The 20409-nt window shown below is 42.0% G+C and overlaps 2 protein-coding genes across 8 annotated transcripts in view; both read left to right on the top strand.

Annotated features, from left to right (window-relative positions):
* LOC134631158 (unconventional myosin-IXa-like) overlaps positions 1-12718 on the top strand; it is a 150914-nt gene extending 138196 nt beyond the window's left edge. For 6 of the 7 annotated variants that reach the window (XM_063479194.1, XM_063479197.1, XM_063479196.1 and 3 more), the window contains 14 exons: positions 63-179; positions 312-500; positions 662-709; positions 901-1012; positions 2628-2689; positions 3139-3331; positions 3754-3882; positions 3996-4101; positions 4322-4453; positions 4735-4858; positions 7879-7899; positions 8212-8420; positions 8695-8837; positions 9706-12718. In XM_063479194.1, coding sequence (XP_063335264.1) covers positions 63-179; positions 312-500; positions 662-709; positions 901-1012; positions 2628-2689; positions 3139-3331; positions 3754-3882; positions 3996-4101; positions 4322-4453; positions 4735-4858; positions 7879-7899; positions 8212-8420; positions 8695-8837; positions 9706-10091 — 1971 coding nt within the window. In that variant the 3' untranslated portion in view covers positions 10092-12718. The remainder of the gene's footprint in view (positions 1-62; positions 180-311; positions 501-661; positions 710-900; positions 1013-2627; positions 2690-3138; positions 3332-3753; positions 3883-3995; positions 4102-4321; positions 4454-4734; positions 4859-7878; positions 7900-8211; positions 8421-8694; positions 8838-9705) is intronic. The other variant, XM_063479198.1, reaches the window with a different exon arrangement.
* Positions 12719-16304: 3586 nt separating this feature from the next.
* On the top strand, positions 16305-19618 carry LOC134632306 (DNA polymerase III PolC-type-like). The gene is made up of 3 exons (XM_063480980.1): positions 16305-16354; positions 16480-16531; positions 18865-19618. The coding sequence occupies exons 2-3, from the start codon at positions 16480-16482 to the stop codon at positions 19398-19400; spliced, it is 588 nt and encodes a 195-aa protein (XP_063337050.1). The 5' UTR covers positions 16305-16354; the 3' UTR covers positions 19401-19618.
* Positions 19619-20409: the final 791 nt, after the last annotated feature.

Raw genomic sequence — 20409 nt, 5'->3', positions numbered from 1 at the left:
CCCCAAAATCCGATTCACGTATTGATCCATATAGATTATTTTGGTGTGCTTCGCTCCCTCAGATTGCCGATCTTGATTCTGAAGATGGTAAAAAGGACACCATGGTGGATGTTGTTTTTAAGAAAGCGCTGAAGGAATTCAGGATCAACATCTTCAACTCGTACTCCACTGCCCTCGCTGTGAGTCTGAAACCCTCTTTTACTCTGTCATTGCTGTCACACGACCAGGAAGATTTTAAAAACAGAGATGCTGCCACTTAAACTAGATTTACATTTTCTGCTTCCTTTCCTTTCTTTTTTCCTTGCCACCAGATGGATGATGGTAAAAGCATCCGTTACAAGGATCTGTACGCGTTGTTTGAGCACATCCTGGAGAAGACGATGCGTATGGAGCAGAGAGACTGGAGTGAGTCACCCGTGAAGGTGTGGGTCAACACGTTCAAGGTGTTCCTGGATGAATTCATGACGGAGTATAAGCCCATGGAAGGAACCATCGGCAGGGTAAGACCAGTAACATCTGGATGGATTCATTAAATGATAACAGAGAAATTCTTTCATAGGATATAACATCATAAAATTGCTTTAAAGGTAATGCCTAATCTTAAGGCATTACTGGTAAGAAATACAGAGAAAACTAATTTTGTCATTTTTGCTTTTTTCAGGCTCCAAAACGAGAACGCAAGAAGTCAAGGAAGAAGGAAACTGATATTGTGAGTTTGGTAGTTTGAAAGAAAAAATAACTTTCATACCATCAATCATAAAAAGCAGATATTGCAACCAGTTCTGTAAAGATTTAAAACAGGGCTTCACAAACCTGTGTGGTAGATACAGACATCTTTTATATGCAGTCTCTGCTTCATATGTCAACTGAGCTGACTGGCAGGTCTGCTGCCCCCTGCAGGTGGAGGAACACAACGGCCACATTTTCAAGTCCACTCAGTACAGCATCCCCACCTACTGCGAGTACTGCTCCTCCCTTATCTGGATGATGGATCGAGCCTGTGTCTGCAAATGTAAGCACTACACAAAGACCACATCTGTCCAAAACACACATTTATTAACTGAAGTCAAAGCTCCAGTTTACCCTGCCCAGGACAGGTCACCGGGATACCACCCTGGAGACAGGCCTGGGGTAGGGACTCGAGAGCGAGCCTCTGTGGCTCAGCTAAACTTAGTTTAAAAAAGCTCCTTGGGTCCGCCCTCATGTGGAGGGCACAGGAGGTGCTGTAGGATTTTTTGTTCCAGCTTCCAAAACTACTTTGTGGTTGTCATTGGGGAAAAAAGGTTAACTAACCAGACACCCTTCAGCATGGTGGGGGTACAGTGTTTTAGCTTCCAAAAAGAAAAATGAAGACCAGACTACGAACACAACACTGAACAAAATAACGAAGGAAGTGTTGCCATGTGTCAGTGCCAAATTATCCTTATTAGAGCCTTATGTTTATTAGAGCAATGTCACAAAGTGTGGCTCACAAGATTGTTGAATTCTCGGTTTGTTAGGTGGCTTCGAGGAGATAAAACATCACATCTAAATTATCTACAGTCCATCCACCCATATACACATCCATCCACCTTTTTTGTGATGCTTAACTGGGTAAAGGTTGCAGGGGCATCAGTCTAAATGCTAAGATGTACTTGAGCTGGCCGAGAGACATAACCTCTCCAGCATGTCCTGTGTCTACCCTGATTGTTCTCCCAGTGCGCAGGAGTCATCCTTATCAGATACCCAAACACCTCATTGTGAAGGAGCAGCAGCTCCAGTAGAGAGCGGGGTACACCCTAGACAGATCGCCAGTTTATTGCAGGGCTAAAGCAGAGGCAGACAGCCATTCACACATATGGCATATTTAGCATCACCAGCTAACCTGACACGTATGTCTTTGGACTGTTGAAGGAAATCCAGGGAGAGCTCATGCAGACTCATGGAGAAAGCAGGACATAGTGGATAGTGAGTGGGTAGATTTGAACACAGGACCTGCTTGCTTGGAGGCAACAGTGCTAACCACTGCACAATGTTTCTGGTCTTAAAGTGAAATATAAACAGGTGCAGCAGGCACTTTTGTCTTTAAAACTGCAGGGATAAGAGCTACGTGCATAACGTCTGTTATCTTAATGCAAAATCATAGTGAGGTGACACTTTTCAGTACTGTTGCTTTAGTTTTTCTGTCAGTAACTGTCAGCTGTCTGCTGGTCAGTCTAAAATCAAGCATTAAGCTGTCTGCCCAGGATCTTTCTCTCTCTCTCTCTCTCACACACACACACACACATATATAAAAATACACACCAGCAGCAGATCCTAATGTTCTCCTAACTCACTTACCACACCACTCACACTCAAAACTGTGTAGTTTTTCTTTCCACTCACATGGCAGTCCTTACACACATACACATAAAACTAACACACTTTCCCTGCGTGCCTGAGTGTCTGCAAAATTCGATTAAACCCCCCTCTCCTTTCATGAGTCCTTCGATCTAGTTACAGAGCTCCATCTGCACTCTCTGAGAGCAGACATCCCATCCCGGCTCTCTGCCGCCTCCACGCTTGCCCTAGCCTTTGAGGTGGTAAATGTCTGCAGCACCGACTGCCGCTGTCGTGAGGAGTTTGATTGTCGTTTGTTTTGTCTACAGTGTGTCGCTACGCCTGCCACAGGAAGTGCTGTTCCAAAATGACCACGAAGTGCAGCAAGAAGGTAGGTGGAGTTCCTTTTTTTATGTGACACTTGTTTTGAGATGACACGGGTTCTCTCCACCGTTCAAAATATGTAGCCAATAATAGAAATCACAGCGCAGTATAATCATTAGCTAAAATAATCACCTTTTGCAATTTTGGTTTATTTTGTGGTTTGATGTCGTCTGAATGTGTTACAGTATGACTAAAGGAGTTTGTATCAAGTTTTTCTCCATTAATCGTGCAGAAAGAATTTTAGCCCTTAAAGAAAGGAATTCATAATAAATAAAAAGTCCTGTGTGTCATCAGTACACACAGATGTTTACCAGCTTTAGGTAGATATTACTGTATAATGCAGATAACTATGGGAGTTTACGTCATCCTTCATCATCGAGCTGTAACTGTTAGTGGTCTGTGCAGCCTGCCAGTGGTTCAGTTTAATGTGCAGCATTATTTACGTTTGCAAACAAGTACGACCCGGAGCTGTCGTCACGGCAGTTCGGCGTGGAGTTGTCGCGTCTGACCAGCGAGGAGCGCACCGTACCCCAGCTGGTGGAGAAGCTCATCAACTACATCGAGATGCACGGCCTCTACACAGAGGGCATCTACAGGAAGTCGGGCTCCACCAATAAGATCAAAGAACTCCGACAGGGGCTGGACACAGGTGAGGCTGACTCACAGATCAATGAGACACACATTCCAAATACATATTACAGGATTCCTGCCGGGGCATTTAAAAGTGTGAAACAAGTCTGAAAGTAAAATTGAGAAAATAAAGATCCTAAAAAGTACGTGTCGCCAACCTAATGAGCTGGTTTTATGGGTGAAAATGTGTATTGTCATAAAAATGTGGTTTAGTTGGTGACTAATTATCACTAATTACAAAGTACAGCTGAGACAGATGGCATTGTTATGGAAAAAAAGGAATTTTTAATGAGGACTAAAAGCTAAAATAAAACTTGAACCTTGTCAGTTTTCGTGGCTGTTTATTAAATGATTTTAAACCACATGTATAAACTACTGCATCATTTGGACCAAAGATCGAAGGGAAAACGTGTTAACTTGTCTGAAATCATGCTCTTTCAGATGTCAGCAGCGTGAATCTGGATGACTACAATATCCACGTCATTGCCAGTGTGCTCAAACAGTGGCTCCGTGACCTGCCAAGCCCTCTCATGACCTTTGAACTCTACGAGGAGTTCCTGAGAGCCATGGGTAAACTCATGCTTATGCCCTTTACCGTCTGTTTGCTGGTTTTCAGCCCAGGACCGAGTTAGCTTGAGAAAATGCGTTTGCCTGAACTCTGTGGTGTTTTTCTGCCTTTTCAGGTCAGCCAGACAAGCGGGAGGTGATCCATGGAGTGTATTCGGTGATCGACCAGCTCAGCAGGACACACCTCAGCACACTGGAGCGCCTCATCTTCCATCTGGTCAGGTGAGTGATGATTTGAATCAATATGAGCAGTGTAGCTTCAGGCAAAAAAAAAAAAAAAGAGTTTTATAATAAGATCTGAATCATGTTTTTGAGCATCAGGTCGAAGCTGCAGAGGTTTCAGGTCCTCTCTTAGTATTTTCACTAGTTGTCAGACACACTGGATTAGAGCTGTGTTCAGTGGGAATGGCACATCAGGATTAAAAGTATTATGCCATTACAGGATTGCCCTGCAGGAGGAGACAAACAGGATGTCAGCCAACGCCCTCGCCATCGTGTTTGCTCCCTGCATCCTTCGCTGCCCCGACAGCATTGACCCACTGCAGAGCGTCCAAGACATCAGCAAGACCACAGCGTATGTTCACAAACTGACCCTGCAGTTTTACAGTCAACATTATTCATTAAATGCCAGAAACCTGGTATACTGCTGTAATTACAGCTTAATAACATCTGAATGTAACTCATCTTTGGGCTGATGTCAACAGTAAAAAAAAAACTTCAGCCTCTTACATTTTGAAAATGGGTTTTTCAAGAAAAACAAACATCTCCTTATCCAAATGTGTCCAAGTCTATCATAGGGTACCAGAGCGTCTCTGCTCTGTTTGCTTCCAATTTAAATGGCTCTCTGGTCCGCAGGTGTGTGGAGCTAATCATCAACGAGCAGATGAGCAAGTACAAGGCTCGTCTGAAGGACATCAGCAGTCTGGAGTTTGCAGAGAACAAAGCCAAGAGCAGGCTGACCCACATCAGGAGGTCCATGGTAAGATCAAAGTGCAGTAGGTGTTAGCATAGAGGCTGAGCTTGTCATTGAGCGAAAGTTTTTTATTTTCTATTTACTCCTTCCTCTCACTCCTCATCAAAATGGATCCGTTTTCAGCTCCACGAGCAGCTGGCATGGTTATCGCCATGGCAGGAGTTCATTCCTGTGTGTTTCTTTACATGTGTCATCAACACTTTTTGCTGTGTTTTTCTTACACATGCAAAAAGGTGACAAAAAAAAGCATTTGAAGGGGATGGACACTTGTTTGAATCATTCATTTGTGAATTATTCTGCTGTAATAATACCTCACAGTTTAATTCTTCACATCAAAGGTCTCTTTGGGACACATAAGATCATTCATACCAGGGAAACTATACCCTCAGAAGAAAAGTGTAAAGTTTTCAATAGCACCCTAGTGGACTGAAGTACTTTCCAACTGCGTAGTTTTAGTAAATGGTAATGATGCAGCCACTATTCATGCAAGTAATCGGCAAGAAACTGAGATAAGAGGTTCATTTAGGCAACAAAAGCTACAAAAGATTCAAAATTGGAGAAATTAAAAATTTCAGCAGGAAGCAGCTCATGGCTAAATACAGTATGTAACATTATACAGTATACCTCCTATTACATGATTTCACCCAGGAATGAAATTATTGTACTCCCTAAGGAGCATCCTGCTGTGTAATCTGTCTTTCTGGAAAGCATTATTCAGGAAGATGAGCTAACTTGTACTTCACAGGACAACCAAATTCCTCCAGCATCCATATGGATCCACACTTTCCAAATAAGAGTGTTTTTTAATGATTTGCAGGTTTAGAGCTATCTCGCCTGGATTTTTTCTTATAGGTAGAGCATGTGTAAAGTGCCACACGTCCATGGATGTTGTTATCTGGGCCAGATCTGGTCAGCCAGTCACAGCAGACCCTAGTTCCCAACTTCCCACAGCAGACCCTCGTTGGGCTTTTACATAGTTTTTGCTCTCATAAAACTGCAATGCACCAAGGACAAAAAACAAAAGCAAAGACACATTAACTGGTGAGAGAAACAGAAATGTCTGAGGTTCATCTTTGTTGAAAAGTGAAAGGTGAAAAGTCGTCTTTTGAGGCTCTTACAAAGACTTGAATTCAGCCTAGTATGAATCATGAATTCACGTTTGCCCACTGAGGAATTTCCTGTTAATTAACTTTTTAAACAAACCTCAGCATTGTTCAGTTGCCTATCAATTCCTCCCTCGGCGTCTTTTTACACTGGGTATTTTTTGGTTGGGAAGATTTCTTCAGATCTTTCACTTTCTAACCAACTGTAGCTCAGTTTAATCTGGAAACCTCTTTTAACCTGTAAAATAACCAGATCCATACTAAAATGATAACCTTCACCGCTCCTTAATCCTAACCTGTCCTTCCTCCTTTCCTCCCCCACACCCTCCTTCCAGAAACCCGTACTAATTGCCGTTAGGTTTATGAGCATTACCCGCACTACCACCCCGGTATGTATGCCCCTCCCACAACATGTACCCGCCCACCACCAGTCCTGTCCTGTCCATCAGTCTCTTAATTCCGTCCACTCATGCTGTCTGTAACACCACTCATCTCGTATACCTGTAAGCTACTTCTATGTCAGGTGTCTGACTCTTTGTGTTGCTGTTTTGTTATCAGTGGGTTGGCTAACACGCAGCGCAGCAAATCATACAACACCAGAAGTCTTTCAGCTTGCATTGTTATATAGTTTATTATAGCAACGTGGCCTCTGGCAGCCAGGTCGGGTGTTTGTATTAAATAATTAACATTGCTGGTAATCATTTTCTCACAGTTTCAGTTGTAATTTGAAATAATGTATGTAATGTAATGCATGTCTTCTGTTTAGCAACTGATTATTGATTATATTGATGATAATCAGAAGTATAGGAAGGTGGAGAGGGTCTGTAAGCACAACTGTACTCAAATAAAAACATTTGCTCGTTTACTTTTTGTATTAATATTAAGTATTATTACGTTTAATATTAGCTTGATATAAGTTATTGCTTCAGTTCTTTTTAAATATACTGGTTCGTCGTCATCATTAGCAGTATATCAAAAGAGGCTGACTTCAACATCATAAAACTGTATAAAAGAGATGGATGTAGCCATTGATGAACTATTTTAAATCTGGATTTTTTTTTATTGGCCAGCAGGGGGCAGCTCGAGATGGCAAAGAAGTTTGTGCTTTAGCTAATGGCTGCTTTATGTTCACAGCAGTACACAGCTACATGAGCATACTGTGTCCTTAGTTTCTCGGTCTCTGGTTTCAGAAAACCTCGACAACAACAGACGAAATGTTCAAATTGACGCTTTCAATCAATGGCTGCTACAGTCTAAAGTTGACTTTACAGTCAAGCAAAAGTTGAACAACTGACCTTAAAGTCAATTAAGCCACAGCATTTTAAATACAAAACAGTGTTTATGTGCAGTGTAGTTTTGAAGCTGAGCTACATAGCCTCTCCAGATATTGTTGTTTGTATAAACTGTATTTATACACTACATTGTTTCTCAGATAATGTACTGTAGCTTTGTTGTTTGTGTAGATTTAATTATCAGTATAAACATTAATAGTGATGTTCTGTGAAGTCTGGAGGGAGGCAAAGTAAGCCATTATCTTAGCTAGTACATAGTTAGCATATATTTATATAATTGGTAGCTACATCCAGATGTTTCATAGGAGACATCTCCCATTAAAAGACTTTGTGCCGTGTTCACACTTAATGTTTAACATTTCCAAAAACAAACTGCACTGTAAATAAACCCTGAAAATAGAAAGCATATGCTTTCTGCTACGAAAGTGTTAAGGCTAACTTAATAACATCAGCTATTTCAGGTTAGCAGAGCTGCGCCATAGGCAGTCGTGTGCATTTCTACAGCTTCACGGCTGCCCTCACTGTTCTTTAATCACTGCTGAATGTTTATGCTTCTCTCAGAGAAGGCGGCTCACTAACTGCAGCGCCACTGATCGCTCTTTGCTTTCTGTTTCTGCTTTACAATGTACAGCCTAACACAGCTAAAGTTAAGGTAATGCCAACCTCTGTGTGTGTGTGTGTGTGTGTGTGTGTGTGTGTGTGTGTGTGTGTGTGTGTGTGTGTGTATGAAGTGATTGTGTGTAACTGTTCGTAGTGATTATCACCTGACCTCATAGTCTTTCTTTTTAGCAGTGATGTGGTGAACTGTGGTCAGTCTATCTAGTCAGTATGTGGTCAGAGCATCAACTATACCTGTAGCAGCTTAGCTTTGTGTGCTTCATCAATGTCTCTCCCTGAACATTCTGGTCACTTTGGACTTCCGCTAACACACTGTCTCTGTATGTGTGTGTGTGTGTACTTGCAGAGCAAAAGCCGTGTTTGGCAAAGCAGCACCCACACGACCTCACCTCCTCTCAGCCCCAGAGCGCCCTCTGGGGTTGATGGAGAAACTGCCGTAGGAGGAGGAGGAGTAGAGGATGCAGCAGAGACCGTGCTCAATGACCAGCAGGAGCTGGCGATGCAGCAGGAGGAGCGAATCCTCGCAGAGCAGATTGAGAGTCTGCAGAAAGAAAAGTATGCAGTTTCTGTGGTCATACTGTTACATTTAAGTTGTGCATTCCTGTTACACATGTTACATATTTAAAGTCATACAACAGTGCAGGTTTTAAAACCACCTAAAAACTAATGGTAACTAATGTCACCTGGAAACTCAGGGCAAACATAAAATTTATTTTTGTTCTGTCTTGTAGCTGCCGTGTGCTGTTATGTGGGTTGGCTTTGGGTCAGTTGCATACAATAATAAATATCCCAAAACTTAAAATATGACCTTTAATGTGTCTGTCAACAGGGAGGAGCTGACCTATGAAATGCTGATCCTGGAACCGCGGGCATCTGATGATGAAACTCCTGAATCTGAAGCCTCCATCGGCACAGCAGATAGCTCAGAGAATATCACCATGGATACGGAGGGAGCCACCTCTGACCCCTCTGGTGCGTGTCAGTGTTTGTGTTCATGTTTCATTCCTTGCTTACTGTGACTAACTGCAGGTAACGATGTAATCCAGAGATCCTATATAAATGCTGCCATCTCACACACTCACTCAATCTTCATCATCCTTATATTCATTAAGGTAATGGCTTAATTGCTCCAGGTAAAGTCAGCTAATCATATTCTATTTATGTCTAATAAAGGCTAACCATGTGAAATTGTCTACATGAAAGTAAATTTTCCTAATTTTGTAATTAAATTAGTTGCTTTTTGTGTAATAATCTAGTAAATTACATTCAAAATAATAATCAGCAATTCAGAATAAAAAACCATAGCATGAAGTTAGTTTCACTGACAGACATGAGTCCACTGTCAGAGGCCTTAAGAAGATCATTTGTAACCTTGACTAAAGCTGTTTTTGTGCTGTGATGAGCTCTGAAACCTGACTGAAATGGTCAAATGAAGCATTCCTCTGCAGGTGATCAGTTAACTGGTTAACAGCTTCTCCTTCATCTACTTTAGAGATGAAAGGAAGGTTGGAGATTGGTGTATAATTCCAGCTAAGCTGTAGCTCTTTAAGTAATGCCACCTTAAAGGTTTTTGGTACTTGGCCCATATAAAGATGGATTGATCATATTCAATACCCTGCACACTGTATTAACAAGGCAGCACTTTTTTTTAATCATACCATGACGGTCTTCACTCAACACCTGCCATTCTCGCCAAATAAAATCCAACATTCATGCACGGAAGTGTAAAAAGCTGAACTTGGCCCAGTTACACACAGGAAGATGACCACGAAGGGGGTTGCCGCCGAAAGTTGTGGAACTCTCTCTTATCACTGCCATCTTTGTGTGTTCATCTTCACAGAACGCGGCACAATCCAATCCAGAAAGTCAGAGGCGAAGAGCAGGCGAGCTCTGCGACGCCAGCCCGACTCCCAGGATTCAGCAGACTCCACCTCCACCGTCTCCTCCTATCACCCTTCCTCCTCTCTCTCCTCCAACGCGTCTGGTTCTCCTTCCCCTCACTACAGGTTCCGTTCCTCCTCCTCCGGGCCCTTACTCACCTCCTGCAGCCTGGGGACCCCTTTGGCCGAGGCAGAGGGGGGCCAAAGTACCGGGAAAACACGCCACAGGCTCAGGCTGAGCCGCAGCTCGCCACGTGAGCCCTCGGGAAGCCATCGGAGGGAGTCGGACTTCGGCTCGGGGCCGCAGCAGCTGGTTCTGTACGGCAACAACGAGTTCATGGTTTGACCCCGAAGCCGACCATTCGCGGGAGGCTGAGTGAGAAGGGGAGGAAGACGAGTTTAGGGCAGAATGAGGCTGGTCATGGGGCAAGGTTTACGCCAAGAGTCGCCTGCTGCCCCTCCTTGGTGCCCAGCCTTACCTCCTCCCTTGGTCCAGTCAAAGCAGGAAGGAGATTCTGACAGAGAGGGACAAAAACAGCAGCTGGTCACTGAAGGATGACTGACGACTAATGTGAAATCTGGAGAGAAGCAAAAAGACAAGTTGAACTGTGTTCGCTGATCCTCTGATCTGAACCGTTTGACCCCTGCTGGAGCCCCAGGGGTCAGTCAGAGGAGAGGGAGGGGTGGGGGAAGAGGAAGGGAAGGACGGGTGGCGAGACACAGGACACCACACCCACACCTGCAAAGCCAAACCTTTCAGAGCCTCGTCTTTATTTTTTAGCATGCGGGCAGATGGTGAAAGCCCCCCAAAAGAAATGTAGCCATACTGACCGAACTGGCGGACAACCAACTTGTCTGTAACCAGCACCAAGCTAAGTCTGCTTTTCTCGTTTACACAGGACACACCAGCCAAGAGGCTGCATGCTTCTCCATCACAATTTTTCTACATCAGTTTGAAGAAACTGTCTCTTACAGCTGTATGTTAATTATTATTATTATTGTTATTATTATATTAAAGAGGAGGAAAAAAGTGTACATAAAGAGACAGTCCAGTGCTGCTGCTGGGTTGCTGGGTTGCTCATCGGTGATCAGTCTCTACGGCCTGTTTTGCAAATATAAGTATCTGAAATTCAGGTTCCACTTTTGTTTCTGTGTCGGTTCTCCTCTGTTTACTGCTAGCTTCTCCCGTTTTTAATATTACACAATGAACAGAGAGCACTTTGGTTGCACTCTTGAGTCGTAAAAGAATTTGAAAAAAAAAAATGAAAGAAAAAAAGCCACCAACCTGCAGTTGTAGCGCAGAGCGTCGGGTGTCACGCGAACTTGACCTGCAGTATCAGATGTCAGTCAGCCATATGTGTTTTGTTCTGTCTTTCTTTGCCCGCAGCCTTTTATTACCCCCCACCCCCACATTTCAGAAACTTCAGTGTTACTGCGTCAGAACTTGAATTTTTCTCTTTTAATATATATTATTGCTGTATTATAGTGTACATGTTGGTATTGCTGTCAATAGTTTTTGTTCAGATGAAAGCCATCGTTTTGTTTTTTCTTTCCGATCTTTATTATTTGTTGGAGTGAGTGAACGAGTGAATGATCCCTTCCATTTTTATCAGCTCCCACTTTGTGCATGTTTAGCCTCTCCTCCGTAAATATTCTTAATGGAAGGACTGAAAAAAAAAAAAAAAGAAGCTCTACATCCGTCGTGTGACACTAAAACTAACTGATGTGAGATTAAAAGGGTTAGTCTGAGCTTTACTGCACCTGTGGGGAAACACTTGCACTCATCCATGCACTCAAACCGTCCACGATGTCCTCTGAGCCATGCCTGTTCTTCTTCTTCTTCACCAGTACAGTAGCTCCCCTCCCGGCTCTGGGTGTGATAAGTAGCATTTAATCTGCCTGTTAACCTGTCAACAAAAAAACAAGTAGCAACTAACTCAAACCGTTCGTGTGTTTCTGCATATTCTTCCTCTCTTTCCTGTCTCTGTCCATAAAGTATCCATACAGTATCCGTGTGATGTTGAGATTCTTCTCAGTAGCTAAACAGCGATCACGTCTCCGTGATAAAGCTGCGATCTCTCTTTGCTTGCCGCGTCTCTGGAGGAACTTTAAAAGCTGGAAGTCTCAGTGATGATTTAGTGTTTGTTTTTTTGGTTTTTTTAGTATCACTTTGAACCATTTAGACATGAAAAAAAAAACCTGTTTTTGGAGTTGAGCTGAAAGGGCACGGCTGATTCTGGTCAAATGTCTTTTAGCTGATATTTGATGGGATGATGTTTGTTGTGTATGTCTAAGCTGTCCATGTGGAGAAAAAAGAAGAAAAAAAAGGAAAAAGTGAATGTACCTGTCACTGGAAGGCATGCTCTGCTTTCTTTGGTTGTTTTTGGTTTTGTTCCTCTTTTATACACAGTGTATGTACTATTTATGATCATGCTTTTGGGATGTACATTGATTTAAAAAGAATCTGTTATAAAAAGGTGTTATAAAAGGATATATTATCCTGTGTACGGTTCATTATCTACTATTACTCATGGCGACATTTTAACAGGCCGTACTCGGTCACTCATTTTTTGTGCTATAAAGCAAAAAGCAAAAAAACAAAACAAAAAAAAGCCTTGTGTCTGTCTGCGCCACTCTGGACACAGTTATCACAGTATGTATGTATAAGGTGCGATTTGTGTTACATTTCCTCTTTTTTTTTAATGATATAAACATGTCTATGGTTGTAAGAAGAAAAAAAAGACTTTATGAGGGAAAATCCATCTGCTTATTAAAAAAGCAAAATTGCAGCCAAGCACGAGTGAGTTGAGTCATCTTTTGAACCTGACTTCACGAACCAAAAGAAGCTCACACAATCATTCACTTGGTCAACACCAACAAAGGATCCAACCTGAAATAAAATCACAAGAGACATTTTCGCTTGTGCAGAGCCCACCTGCAGTACCACCACCCACCACTAGTGGGAACTGTCCCACAGTTTGAGAACCTAAGAGGAATGTACAAATCTTTAAAATAAACATTTGTTGTTAAGGAAGCATATTAATTCATTGAGCTAGAGGGCTTTCATCTACTCCAGATATTTATGAATTGTCATTTATGTTCTGTGACGCGTCATTAGGCTGTAGTGCAGTGTTTCCCAACCACTGTGACGCAGCACATAGGTGTGCCGTGGAAGATTATCTGGTTCCACCTGATTACTACTCTAAGCAATCGGCGTAATGGGCAGAACAGTTACATTATCTTCTACTAGAGGGCAGTACAACTACCTGCTCTAATTAAATTGGTTGCCAAATGCCAGTAAAACAGAAGGAAGAAGAAATTACATGATAGTCATTCTGTCAGACAACGCAGTGCGTATAAGGAATAGATAAATTATTTGAAAAGAAAAGGTAGTCAATCTGACCTGGGTGCTGGAGAAAATTCTGACCCAGATGAAGGCCCTAGCATGAGTAGTGGTCAGAAGAAAGCGAAAAGGGTATACTGGGGACAAACCGAGCCAATTCAAAACAAAAATTATCAATATCAATATGCTTTTGTGGCATTTTTGTTTGGTGGTGTGCCGTGTGATTTTTCTAATGTGAAATATGTGCTGTGGCTCCAAAAGGTTAGGAAACACTGCTCTAGTGCCACCATCAGTGCAGAGAAAGACATGGAGTGTGCGAGAGGGTAAACCTAATATTTAAAAAGTAGAATTTATTAACACAGAGTATTTCTTTTCTACAACGTGTCTGTGAAGGTTCTCAGTCATCCAGGTCATCGTAGTCTAAGGAGCTTGGAAAGAAAAGCGTCTGGACTTCTTAAAGTTGCTTGAAGACGTTTCACCTCTCATCCGAGAAGCTTCTTCAGTTCTAAGGTCAAATGGCCGAGAGTCCCAGATTTAAACCCAGTGGGAGTATCCCCCCAAAGAGGGACAAAGGACCCCCTGGTGATCCTCTAATCACATGAGCCAAGGTGTGAAAGCGGGTGTGGGACCTAATCAGCCAGGGTTTCGGGTGAGCTCATTGTTAAACCTGGCCCCACCCTATCATGTGAATTCCTGAGGTCAGATGAGATGGCCATGCCAATGTTCACATTTTGGACAGAGAGGACAGATGGTTTGAAAGAGGAGTGAAAGAGGCCATCTATGTCCACTGTGAGCGACCATCTTTGAACAGAGGCGGTGGTTTACGACACCAATTGTCTGCCATCTATAATCCAGTTTTGAGATCCCTTCCCAGACGCCTTAACGCCCACTCACATTCTGGGCCATCTGACCTCAGGAATTCACATGATAGGGTGGGGCCAGGTTTAACAATGAGCTCACCCGAAACCCTGGCTGATTAGGTCCCACACCCGCTTTCACACCTTGGCTCATGTGATTAGAGGATCACCAGGGGGTCCTTTGTCCCTCTTTGGGGGGATACTCCCACTGGGTTTAAATCTGGGACTCTCGGCCATTTGACCTTAGAACTGAAGAAGCTTCTCGGATGAGAGGTGAAACGTCTTCAAGCAACTTTAAGAAGTCCAGACGCTTTTCTTTCCAAGCTCCTTAGACTCTTTTCTACAACAGTTATACAATAAGATTTGCTCCAGAGGAAATAGGGGAAACTGCAATCAGAAACAGTTACATAAGCTTTTTGTGTTGGCACCACACCTTCTCACCTCTGTGATCGTCTTCATGCTGATGTGTTTTGAGTGATGTCTGGTATGTTTTCTTTAAGCTCAGGTTCAGATAGAAAAGGTTTGAATACAATATATTGTTTTTTACGTTGTAGCCTACTAGTGAAGGTATTTTTTTTCTCCAAATTTTATCTAAAATAACGTAATGCATTTACCTGACAAAAAGCCACATACCACTGAATTACTCATGTAATTATCTGAATACATAAAAAAGAAACAAAAAAACTTTCACAACCACAGTGTGAAAAACTAAGTGCACCCTTTGCACTTCCATAGGAATCAAGAGAGTAAGTAGCAGCAAATGTAACCTACTCTATAAAAGCAGACGTTTTGTCAGTTTGCAGGTCTGGAGCACTCAGGTGTTTGTTAACACAATGTGAAGGAGGAAAGGCATCGACAATGGTCTTAGAGAAGCAATGAGCTGCTGCGCATCAACCTGCAAAGGTTATACATCTATGGTCCAGTGAGAAAGATTATTCACAACTGAAAAATGGTCAACAGAATATCCCAGTAATTTCAACCCAAGGTCTGATTTCTAAAAACAAAAACAAAACAAACAAAAAACATGGCAGTACAGCCTGAGGAGGTTTTGGTCAGTCACTTCAAGGTCCCCAGCCCAAATCACCATCCCCCCGCCACTGTGCCTGACAGTTGGTAAGAAGTGTTTGTTATGCTGCATTTAATTTTCTCTAAATGTAGATCTGTGCATTTTGGCCAAACGTCTCCGCTTCGCTCTCGTCTATCCAAAGGACATTGGTTCAACAACTCTTGTGGTTTGCTCAGATGCAACTTTGCAAACCGAAGAATACCAAAGTACTCTAACGTGTGAGTCAAGTGTGTCCAACAGTTAATGCTTGGAGAAAACTGGGTTGTGCAACAGGACAATGGTCCCAAGCGCAGCAGCAAATCTACAAGAGAATGTTTGAAAATGAATGGATCAAGGTGCTGCAATGATCCAGTCAAAGTCCGGATCTCAGCTTGACTGGAATGCTGTGTATGGATGAAACACCCATAAAGCTCAGTGAACTGAAACAGACTAACCGCTGTGAGAGCGGACCACAATTTCCTCACTACTATGTGATAAAGTCACACAGTAAATAATTACTTTAAGTTACTGTTTCTGAAGGTGTCTCTACAAACTTTCACAGAACAGCAGAGGCGCGTGTGAAAACGTTTATACTGGACTGTAGGAAAATGATCAATCATGAGCATCCCTGGTTGGTAGAAGGTGGTAGCTAACGAGCGCAAGATAAAATAAAGTATGAGTTGTGGCTCTTCGCAGAATATTTATAATACTGTAGAATACGGGTTGTTTTTTTTTGTTGTTGTTGTTTTGCTTTTTTTGGGGGGGGGGGGGGGGGGGGGTTGCTGTTGTTATTTTTTACCGTGACTTTAACAGTTTTTCAAAAACTTTTTATTTCAAGTGAATTCAAAATCATTACGGTCACACGCTACGTTTTAAAGTTTCGTTTAATAATATAGCTTTTTAGAAATATGAATTTGTTTAGATTTGTATTTTGTGTCATACAGTCACTTTATTTTTCATTTATATTACATAGGCTGTTCAAATCTACGGTTTGCCGTAGAACAAAAGCCGTGTGTCATCTATCGGCTCAAAAATGAAAGTGAACGAACAGCAGAGAAGTTTCCACGTTTACCGAGAAACGTGCGTGCGTGTGTGTGTGTGTGTGTTTCTACCGCTGGCACATTCACGGACGTTCAGAGCGGGCCGAACGAGCAGGAAGGAGAGTGGTTAGAAGAAAAAGAAAAAAAGAGTTTCTCTTCCACTAAAATGAAAGCAGGGCGCAGTTTTAAGTTGTGAAATGTCGTGGCGGGGGTTCACCTGCTGGGCCCTCCCTGAGGAGTCCACATAAGTACATTTATTCTCTCCAGCTGACTTCACATCTGTCACAAGGCTCAGCAGACTTACAGCAACCTGCAGGCTGCACGGTGAGTTCAATACACGCTCTCAGTGACTGACTACAGCTGTGACTGAGGAGGCAAAATTAACTTTAAAAAGGTTCATTTTAAACACTGACTGTTGTTGTTTTGTTGTTTTAATTTTTCATCTGCAGATGGCTCAAGACAAAACTGTCGTTTTCTTTGACCTGGAAGCCACTGGATTAGGTACTAATCTTTAATAATATAACTTTTCTTGTTGTATTTTATTTTATTTTATTTTATTTTATATAGAGCTTTTTTGGACTAAATTTGTAATTTTTTTATAAACCTCAGCCTCATTGGATGTCAATGAAATGAAAGCAGTAGTTACATGTAGTTGCAACTCTATGCATATATTGCCTAATACTGCATTCACCAATTTACCAAAACAGCATTACAAGACGCTTTAAGCACCAAAACATCACTTTATTTACTTGATAGACGGCCACTGCTGCACTTAGTTGTTTTTGTTTGTTTGTTTGTTTGTTTTGTTTTTTGTTTGTTTGTTTTTTAAATTTATTTTATGGAACAAACGTCCTAGATAGGTGTTGGTCTTCATTCCCTCGTGTAGTTCTGGTAAAGCCACATGAAAAAAAAAATGCTACTGATATTATCCATCATGTCTTTACAATCCAGTCTGAAGGCTTTACCTGCCAACACACACGCACATCATGTAGAGCCCTTACTGTAAGCGATAAGGAGGGTGGTAGCTTCTGTTTGGTGTCTAATCTTACACTTGTCAGCCTTCCGTTTCCTCAAGCTCTCTTTCAGGGATTATAATAAGAATTAAGTGTCAGGCAGCTTTAAACCAAAAAAAGCACAGAAACCACGGCTATGCTCACGTGCTAGTATCATACATGTTCTGCATTATATGAACAGTGAATTTAACATTAAATACACACTCGTGCTTCAGCACTGCATGACTCTGCAGTTAATTTGAGAAAGGTTCAGCAGATTACTCAGTGGAAACCACAGCACTGTTCAGTTAGGAAGTCAGTCAAAATTATATTTCCTGTCATCGTTGGGACATAAGACACGCCATAGATGAAACCAGATGCTGATTTCGTTTCTGTGATTTGAGCTAGCGTGGGTGTGAGAATGGCCTCAGAGGCCAGGCATGTTGGTGTCACACGTCTTGGCAGGAGTCCATTAAAGAGAAGCGTGTTACTGACGTCAGTATAAGCGGGATCAGCAAACAGCCCCACCTGCCCAGGACAAAAAGAACAGCACGCAGAGAGCTGAAGATTAACAACAGCAGCTGATGATATTTTCATTTTCACTGTAATCTACAAATGGGGAGTGATTATCTGTTATCACTTCCTGATAACAAACATTATGTGTTTATATAATAGGGTGGAAGATATTAGGCCTCCATTTGCTGATAACTAACACCTGATTCTCATTTTGTATTTAAAGAATACAAGAGGGTCCCCCCCCCCCCCACTCAAAACTGCTACTGCAACACCTTTAATACACTTTGACATCCATGTCAAATGTTATAAGAGGCAGTCACAGCAGCTTAAGAATCCTGAATGGAAATCTGTAGGAGTATAGAGTTGTCAGTAAAATGTGTTTCAAAAATGCACATGCTGCCCCAAAATAAGGTTTTTAAAGCTTATTTATGTTTAATACATCTACCGGCCATTTTTATCTTGCGTAATTCTCCAGTGGACTTGCATCCCTCTCTGTCTGTAAATTCAATAAGCTGTTTTCCGTCTGATACACACTCAGCCATTTCAATCTGGAAGCAACCCTGAAATGTGAAGGAAAAACTGTTCAGTTCACAAAATAGAAAGAAGGGTTATCCCTATCAGGTGTAACATCCTGAAAGGTGACAGAAACTATTGTCCAGCACAACAAAGAGAATGTTCGAGCCCCAACTCCTGCACAAATGTACGTCTAGGCACCTCTCCCATTTGTTTGAAAACTAATCACACAAAAACTTAGAAACCAGAGAGCATGCTCTGTAGCATCCTCAAGACTGTCTGTTTTCTAGTGCTGTGCGATACAGTAAATTTTGGTATCGATCCAATACCAAGTAAATTAAGAGCAGTATTGCCAACACCGATACCTTTAACTTATAAGGGGAGCTTATGTAGGTCAGAGCAGTGTGTCATGATTTCTTAGCTGAATTATCATAAATTTGCCTATTCCTGAGTACATTTTAATGAACACCCACACAACAGTGTTGGGATTTTAACTACATACGATTGTGTTAGTATTGATCCAATACCAGTGTTGGTATCGATACTATCGATATTGCGATTGATCTGCCCACCAGTACTGTTTTCAGCATTTCTGTCAAGGTATCCATCTGAGTGACAGATGTTAAGAGTGGTGTAAGATTTCTCATCTAAGTCTTGACAAGGATAGAAATATTAACATTATAACCTGACAAACTATTGCTTTTAAATGGAAAGCTACCATCCTGTTCATGTTGCTCTGCTTTCTGCAAAAAGACAGTTCTGTTATAACTTGTGGTTATCTGTTTTTCCTTTTGTCTCATCTTCTATTTTCAGACACCACGGTGTGTGACATCATTCAGCTCGCCGCCATCTGCGAAGACAGGATCTTTAATGTCTACATCCTCCCCCGCCAGCCACTCACAGAGAGCGCAAAACGTGTCACGGGCTTCACCGTCAGCAACAACCGCCTATTTCTCCGCGGGGTTCCTGTGGACACCATCCCTCTTGCCGAGGCTCTCACTAATTTCATCGCCTTCCTGCGCTCCTTCCACCGTCCAGTGCTGCTGGCGGCCCACAATGCAAAGCGCTTCGATGCACCTGTGCTCACCAGATGGCTGCAGAATTGCTCCCTCCTGCAGCAGTTCCAACAGGTGGTGTCTGGGTTCCTGGACACCTTCTTGCTTAGCAAGAACCTGTTTCGTCTGAGCAGTTACTCCCAAGAGTTCATGGTCCGGCGCTTCCTGGGAAAAAGCTACAACGCTCATAATGCTGTGGAGGATGCCAGAATGCTGCAGGAGCTGTACAAGGCCTGGAGACCTACCACATTTAGCGTCTCCAATTGTACCTTCAGGGCAGTCCGGGTGTATTAACAAAATGCTGAAAGAAATACATGAAAAATTATCAGACAAAGCAAAAATATTCTATGTTAAAGCTGACCTTTTATTTGCTGTTATGTTCAGGTCATTGGACAAACAGGAACAAATGAAATGGAGTAATGTGTGGTCATAAGTTATCAAGATTTAACTTATTTACTGTTAAATGTAATGTAATGTGTCACATGCAGTGCAATCTTCCTTTTCTGTTTCCCTTTGAGCTCATTGATGCCTTTTTGTAGCCTCTGTGGACCAAAATGCAATGGGTCTGCAAAATATTTTCTGTTTTTTAAAAAAGAGCATTACCCACATTTTCTCAGCCTTAATAAAAGATCTGCTACTACAAAGTGTCTCTCTGTGGTTTCTAAGGTTTCACTGATTCTGTTTTATCCCAGGTTTCTATAAGAGCAGGAAATGACACCTTTAATCTGCACCATATCCTGTCTCAGCTGACTCTTCATTTCTTGAAAACTGTAGACGCTAGACTGCTAACAAAGAGACAGACAGACAAGCATATGGAACCAATTACACACGTCTTCTTCTCTAGAGGGCATAGTTGTGAACCTCGGGCTTGCTGGTTAACACCAATGATTATATCAAAGATTCATTTATTTTATTTTTTTCTACAGTCAGTGGTGGAGCCAACATAGCTTGTAATTTGTATAGATGACGTGCTATCTTTTTTGTCTCTTATAGACGGGAGCATTGTACCTTTATTCAAAATTTTGAATGACTCACGCAGAAAAAAATCAATATGTCAAACAAATATATCCTCCTTAGAACCAGCCTATTCATTTATGTCCTCTGTAATGGACATCTGTTTTTGGTCTATATCATTTGACTTATTTAAGGTACCCTACCAAGTCCTGATGTACCAAATAAGGACATCCTGGGGTTTGCATTGACATCTCATGTGTGTGGGTGGCCTCTTTTAGCTCCAAAGAGGAAGAAATCACAAAAAAAAGTTAAATGGGAAGGTTCTTTATTTCTCGGTTTTCAGGAGCAT

Source organism: Pelmatolapia mariae, linkage group LG7 (assembly GCF_036321145.2).
Source record: "Pelmatolapia mariae isolate MD_Pm_ZW linkage group LG7, Pm_UMD_F_2, whole genome shotgun sequence".
In the NCBI taxonomy this organism is placed as follows: Eukaryota; Metazoa; Chordata; class Actinopteri; order Cichliformes; family Cichlidae; genus Pelmatolapia; species Pelmatolapia mariae.
This window is presented reverse-complemented; position numbering and strand designations above follow the sequence as displayed.